Source organism: Haemaphysalis longicornis, unplaced genomic scaffold, assembly GCF_048455015.1.
Source record: "Haemaphysalis longicornis isolate Haplotype H1 unplaced genomic scaffold, Haemaphysalis longicornis Haplotype H1 scaffold_6, whole genome shotgun sequence".
NCBI classification, from domain to species: Eukaryota; Metazoa; Arthropoda; class Arachnida; order Ixodida; family Ixodidae; genus Haemaphysalis; species Haemaphysalis longicornis.
The window spans coordinates 92386089-92393644 of NW_027526407.1; the positions used below are offsets into that span (position 1 = coordinate 92386089).

General features: G+C 43.6%; 1 protein-coding gene across 6 annotated transcripts in view; it reads left to right on the forward strand.

Moving 5' to 3' along the window:
• LOC144141029 (uncharacterized) overlaps positions 1–6325 on the forward strand; it is a 124610-nt gene extending 118285 nt beyond the window's left edge. For all 6 annotated transcript variants that reach the window (XM_077672526.1, XM_077672527.1, XM_077672529.1 and 3 more), the window contains exons 29-30: positions 3325–3449; positions 6100–6325. In XM_077672526.1, coding sequence (XP_077528652.1) covers positions 3325–3449; positions 6100–6243 — 269 coding nt within the window. In that variant the 3' untranslated portion in view covers positions 6244–6325. The remainder of the gene's footprint in view (positions 1–3324; positions 3450–6099) is intronic.
• Positions 6326–7556: the final 1231 nt, after the last annotated feature.

Genomic DNA, 7556 nt, shown 5'->3' on the forward strand with positions numbered 1-7556 from the left:
GCTTTCTGATACTCTATGCGTTTATTGTACTTTTATTGAGCCGGGGCTTTAGGTTTTTGGGAATCTAGGCTGTCACCTATGCGGCTAACTATAACTTTGGTGAAGAGCTTCTATGCAATGGAGAGAAGGCTGATGGGTCTGTAATTGTTGACGCCCTTGGGATCTTCCCTGTGGTTAAGCAGAATAATGTTGGCGTTTGTCCAGGCTATGGGCACATTTTCACTCTTCCAGAGTTCCAGAAATAGTACAGCAAGCTTTCCCAGTACACGACCTCTTCCCTCCTTCAAAAGATGTATAGTAATGCTGTCGTCACTTCCAGCTTTTCCAATTTCCATGCGCTTTAGAGCCTTTTTAATACCGGTTTTAGTTACTAGAAGGACATCGCCAGTTGCGCTTGTACCCTTCGTAGTTTCGCCTGGCCTGAACTCGCTGCTATACAGCCTGGTGTAGAGCTGGTGTGCAACCTTTATTATCTAGTACAAGGTGCGAGAAATGTTCCCCTGCTCATTACTGAGTGCGTGCATCCTGTCTTTGCCGATGGCTACCTTTCTCTTAATGGCTCTCATGGTTCCCCCTATTGTCAGTGTTTCCTCAATCACTGCTATGTATAGGCCCGAATCTCGTTGTTTTACTCCTGTTTATCAGTTTTGACAACCCGACTAATTCAATCCGATCCGTCGTGCTTGACACTTGACGTGCATACTGCGGGGGTGACACAGGAAGCTGAATCTTGGCGCCTTACTATACAGCAAGAAAGCAAACTCACGTCGGCGCAGCGGTCCATGGAACGAATAATGTTAGGTATAGCACTAACGGACAAGAAACGTGATGCCGGGGTCAGGGAATAAACTATAATTGACGATATCTTAGTGTACATAAAGAAAACAAAATGAACCTGCGCTGGCCATGTAGTGACAGAAGCGGATAAACGGTTGAAAATTAGGTTAACAAAATGGATACCAAGAGGTGGGTATAGGAGAAATGGAAGGGCAATGAAACAATGCAGGACCGAATACGGAACTTCGGTGGTAACTGTGTTCTCGAGCAGGGCAGTACAGGAGCGGTTGGAGGTCAATGGGAGAGGCCTTCGTCCTGCAGTGAACCTGAGTATGCTGCAGCTTATGATGATTCGGCCTTTATGCAAATGAAGGGCGTTTTGTTGCCCGCTCATTTTCGCTATTTTTATAGGTAGTTTGAACGTTCTTTTGCGGTCATTTTCATTTTATCGTGGGTTTTGCGGCCAGACCTCACAAGCACATAATTTGGATTTTCCCTGATTACTTTTGTGAAAATTCGGCGTTCCTTCCTTATTTATTTGTTTGAAAATGATCTTTGACCAATTATCTCCAATATTGCTAATGTACCATTTAGGGTGTTATTTCGGGCAATTTGCACTTTTGTTCTAGTGCAGGGCGTTATACGGTTCGCACATTTTCTCTATATCTTATTCTTATTTGGAACGCTCTTTCGTGGACTTTTTTGTTTAGTCTTCGGTTTTCGGGGGATGTGTATAAGAATCATATGTTTGATTTTTCGGATCATTCTTGTTCAAATTTTATTTTTTTCGATTTTTCCCATTTATTTTTCAAAATTCTGATTCACATATCACCTTGTTTATATTGATGCTACCACAACGATTAACGATGTTACTTTTTCCAAATCTGCATTTTCGTGGATACGCTAGCCGATACACGGTATGGCACTGCGGGTACTCGGCAAAGAATGCTGCCCATTAAAAGCCAAACTGAGTGTCGCCTTAAAACGCAATTTGCGTATAGGTCGCAAAATGTCTGCCGGATGTCATTTGCGCAAAATCAATGCTAAAGTCATTTTCTTGCCTCTGAATCTGACTCGGCGCAAGTTCCTTACGCGTCCACAAGAAGCGTTTAGCGCCTAACAAACGGCTACAAAATTATTTATAGGGTTGAATTCTCCAACAATGAGCGAGTAGCAATTACTAAAATGTTGAAGATCTTCATAAAGGTTTTCTATTGTATCTATAAATAAAAAGTCTATTTCGGAATGGCAGCTTTACTTTAGTTCAATCTACGGCAGCCTGAAGTGAACAAACCAGTTTATGTACTGCATTTAGTGAGGAAATGTTACTACGACGAAAAGCCATTTAATCATGCGACTTCGGGATCACCCACTAAGCGGAATACACCAATATCATCCCGAAAAAATCGATCACGTGAGTGCTGATACCCGTAAAAAAAGTCTCTGAAGACTAAAAACACCACGGCAGTTGGGACATGCTACGGACCAGTTAGTCACCTGTAACAAGGAAAGCAGCTATAAGACATGGTTGCCCTACAGGAGAGTTCTGTTGTCAACCGGGTCACGTCACACCGATGACCATACCAGATATCCCAGAAAATAAACGCAGTTTGAATACAAGAGCATGAATGGAGCCAACACCGTAATCCGGCGCATTGAATAGAAGAAAGGACATGGCCCTTCATAAATACGAAGCATTATTTGTTCTAGACAAGTGAGAGTGACAAGAAAGCAGACCATGCTCGTTGCGAATGTTTCCCAAAAGCTTTGGTTTCAGGGTGCAAGAATATAGAAAAACGGAATAAACAGTTTTTCACTTGGTTTAATCACACGACAACCGTAAGAATTACCCCCGGAAAATTCCCATGGCAGTTTTCATAACAGCGGAATGGCCTAAAGCTCGCTGTATAAAATTACCTGTCCTCACCATATTTAACCTAACGTAACCTCAGCAATTCTACGCAATTATTCTACATTACCGAACGTATCATAAACTACCCAAATCCAGCTTAACTGGAACGAACCTATAGCCAAACCCTGGTCGGTGACATATAACACAATCTATACTATACCTAATCCAACCCATTCAGAAGTAGTGCGGATCGGTACCTTGATGTTTTAATATCTGCAATAAAAAATATTCAGAAACCCGCAAGCGAAAATTTCAAAAATTAAGAAAGCAAAAAAAAAACACTCCCAAAATACCGGAATCGATCCTAAGCCTCCTAATTTCAGAGCAGGTCCTAAACCATAGCGCCAAAGTAGCAGCTGGAGGAGCGAAGTTTCGGGGAATATATATCCCAGAAAATCTGCGAATGGCGTGCTTTGCAAACCAGAGGCGACTGCAGTGAGAAATGTCGGCCAGTGATTATCACGGTTGCTGTGATAATAAACCCGACACATCGCTTAAAGTTAAAGCTTCTCGCCAACTCGATCGTGTCCTGTCGTTGGCAGGACACAAAGCAACAAATTCCATTTGCCCCACAAGCATAAAATATTATCCTGCTGGCTGCAATATCTCTTTTGTTGTTGTCTTGCTCTTTCAAGGTCTTACCTGGATTTTCGCTTACCTGAGCCTGCTTGAAGAAGTGTCGATTGCGTGGGGTCACTTGTTTGAATACCTGTTTGTGGGCACAAGCTCCCTCCAAGGACTAGTCATCTTCATATTCCACGTAAGTTATTTACTTTCTTCTCAACATACTTGCTTGATGCAATGAAACCACAATACAACTTGTGACGTTACTCGCTGTACCTTAAAATGACACAAATCGGGGTACAATATTTAGTATCTGGTGGAGTATTGTGACGAAGAAAGAGACGTTCACAAGTACCTGGCGGAAATAGTGTTTTGTACCTACATGTCCTTGCCCAAAACGCACTGCCCACCCACTAGCTATGAAATTAAGGGAAATGGATATTAGCGATGCACAGAGTGATTCGTTGGCGGAGTTAGAATCGGTCTTTGATCGTTGCATTCTTGGCGTGCTTGTGTTGGTGTGTAGCCTGATAAGCAAGAAGTCTTAGTTGCGTTGACTGCAAATGACACACCAAAAGTACGTCAGAAAGGCAGTTGCGGTGCGATTTAGGGCGGAAGGCACGCGATAACAACGTTTCTTTTGACTCGTCTGGATGATTTTGATGTGGTAATATTGACTGATTATTTCACCTTTTAGCGTCTTAACCTTGGATTAGGCTCACAGCAGGACTAGCCGGAACTCCAATATCGGAGTGGTATAACAACTTTGTAAGAGGATCACGTCAGAGAAACCGAAACATGTAAAAGTAAGAACAGATGCAACAGCTGAAAGCTCTTTGCAAAGACAAGTTTTTAACACAATTTTCTACGTGTAATGCCAGTAAAGATACCAAACATTTTCTTCCTCTACCTTCCCATGCAGTTGCCGGTTACAGTAAGATTAGAAAAAAAGTGGCTCCTTCACAATGTCCTGCTCCAGACAAAATGTCACTCACCATATAATTGGTTTTTAACAAAACATTATCAGCATAAAGATAAGTACTCTATTAGGATTAAACGTGCGCAGTTCTGCGGGTTACAAAATGCACTGAGGGTGAGTATGCTCCCTAACGCGAAATTTTTGCGCAGTGTGAACTGCCTTCTTATCAGATACGGGGCATAGCTCCTGCGTCTCATGAAGTGGTCACGTGATCACCGAACGCACGGCGGCGCGCGCTAGTCATGCGTTATCTCGGAGCGGGTCGCCGCGGCGGGCTACCATGTTGTTGCAAAGGGTGTTTGAACCTTCCACACCAATGTGACGTGGTTTGAATTAGCCACGTACGTAGTGTTGGCGTCTGCCGAAGGTGTGAAGGGGATGCAGTGAGAGAGAAGGTGCCATAGCAGCGCGTGCCGCCCTCCCCCTCACTCTTTAGCCATACTTACCTCCACTGTTTGCTTCACGAGTTTCGCTGGCTCGGCTGCATGACTGGCTGGCTCATTGCGGGAACGTGAATGCCATCCTCGCCGCCTAGACAGCATTTTATTTTTACAGTATTTTACAGTATTGCATATACAGTACAGTATTTTACATATTTTACAGCATTACGTTTTTTTTTAATCCAAACTTCAATTTTCAATGTATTTAATTTACCAGTTATACCTCGGTGGAACGGGAATGGTTTCAGTTCATGAGCCCGTTTAATGAAGTGTATTTGTGGCGGAAACAGAAAACAAAACCTCCCAGCGTCGAGAAGCGTGCGCCTGTTAGAGATACGAAACAGTTTACATTGCTGTTGTACCCTCACGAACGTATGCAAATGGTGGTGCATAATATCCAAAGGTCAAGTAAAGCACGCTGTTCCTGAGAACTTGAACAAAACTGTGTGTTTCCGGGACGCCGGCCATTCTAGGATTAGGTTTAAAGGGGCTATAAAGACAATATGCTAGTGTGGTTCATTCAAAAGATTGCTTCGCTAGAATCGGGCTGACACGACCTTTACCTAAACTCCGCTCATATATTATGTATAATTAGGAAAAAAGGAATGCCATGCGGCCCAATACCTCATTTCCCGCAATAGAAATTATGATGTCATACCAGCCAGCTTTACAATTGGTCAAGGGCGGCAAAAAACAACGCAAATTAGGCAGAGCGTGTAAGCTTGCCGAAAGAGCAACTTCCTCTAAATATAGGGCACATTCTCTTTAAAGCTGTAAGAATGTTGGGACAAACAGTGGAAGTTACGAAAACACACGTAAAGTACCGATGCGTTCTGCTGTTGGTACTGCGCGCACTATGCTTAGTTTAGCTGCACAGGACTGCGGTACTTCGGGGTTGTCTCAGACGACACTGGCCGATTGACGCAACCAACGGTGTCTCGCGTGATCATATTTGCCTAGCGAGCACTATGTTTCACGAAACGATCTTATTAACCCTGAACAAAAACGAGTCAGGTGTAAATACAGTAAAAAAAAAACCAAAGACCGAAAACGCCTTGCCACGGTATGGTAATGCCATCTAGGTTCACCAAGGGCAAACAAGACTTCCCAATCAGCTACAGAGTTGTTTGTTCCATTGATGTCATTGCAGACGAAGAAAATGCGCGATTTAGCGAGAAAATAAACATTTTAACCTAATTACCTTCCCAGTGAATAAAGCCATTTTTGCATTCCGACTAGCGCTGGGGGCACTATAAACTGAAAATCTTTCAAATAACACAAATTTGTATTTTGTCGTCATGCCTCCATGGTTTCCTAACCCGCTATCTGCACAAGTGTGAAAGTTGAACACGCATAAGTGTCGAATTGATTAAGGCGCTCACCTAAAGTTTGTGTTACATATCAAATATTGACAATTTTTCTTGCAGGTTGCTTATGACAAGACAGCAAGAGAGTTCTGGCTGGGGCAGATTGTATACGGTATCTGGCCGTTCTCAAGGAAAAGGAGTGTGGACCATGAATCGACAAAAATAACCTTTTCCTCCTTGACAAACAAGACCACGTCAACGTAACAATGAACGTCGTTATATTTCGGAGTTTTATATTTAATGTTTCCTGCATCTTACACGAATTAACCAAATTCGCCCAATATTTTACAAAAGTGAGTGCAAAACGGGAAGAAAGCACTTTGGTAGAGGTGAAATATATCTTTTCTGGGAATATAATAAACCCTGTATGCTAAACAGGCAACTTCTTTGACGACTTTTCACCATGATCATCATCTATCTGCCTTCATTATTTACTCGGTTCTTCCTGTATTGTGCAATTACCAGAATACTCGCATCCCGCTAACAAGCTACAGCCCACGCACCTAGTCGCCCCCCCCCAACCTTGAGACCACTAGTTTTAAGTGAAATAAATCCCGTCTCTAACAAACATCGCCTGCCTTACCGAGCAATGCCCTTGCTGATAGAGTAACCCCAGTTCATTGCTTTACCAGTATATTGCTTTATTCATTGCTTTACCCAGTATATTGCTTTACCATGTTCCCATATTACCCGTGGTGCCTTCTGAAACAGCCCTCTCTACATAGCATCCTTATCTCTATCGTCTAGCAGCGCGAAGACGGCGATCAGTAGATCTTCCGATATCAACCTCAGTTAAGTGAACCCTTCGCCAGCGTCCTCCCTATGCCTTGCCCCGACTTCCTAAAGCATGTGATTTAGCCTCCCTTTTCCATAACTTGGTGACTGTCTGGCGTTGTGTTCGACACCTGCTGCGTCGCCTCTGCTACGACTCCGTTAACCGCTTCGGGTAGAGTGCTAACCGCGACTGTCTGGTGCTTCCTTACAGTGTTTAGTATCAGTGCATCTGCGTTGAGTTAGTCCAATCTCTTCCGATGGTAACTGGATACTCTAACCCCCCTCTTAGTTGCGCAGGCCTTTTTGTGCGGGGTTTCTCTCACTGACTGCCTCTGCATAGCTCTTGCCCGGCTGTGCGGCGTTCCCGTCTGCCACAATGGGGCACCATAAATTACCACTACACAAATGGCCGTCACCGTTTTTGTGCATGGCGCATCTGCACTTTCGTGTCTTTCAGCATCGGGCCCATGCAAATGAAGTGAGCCTGCTCCTTGGCTACGCCATTGCACAACTGCTCGTGTTCAATCAAGAGTGTGCAACTTTTGTTCCATCTTATAGCCCGTTGCTTTCGTTTTTCCTACAGCGAAAGATAATAAATTGTGCAAATAAATATGCAAAAGAGCCTAGTTTAGAAGAACTTGTTGTTTGTTGAGTTGGTGCATCTGGGTGAATAAACACGGACTCTGCGAGAAAAAGACACCACGCACAGGAAGGAGGGGACGAGCGAAAACTCTAACCTATAG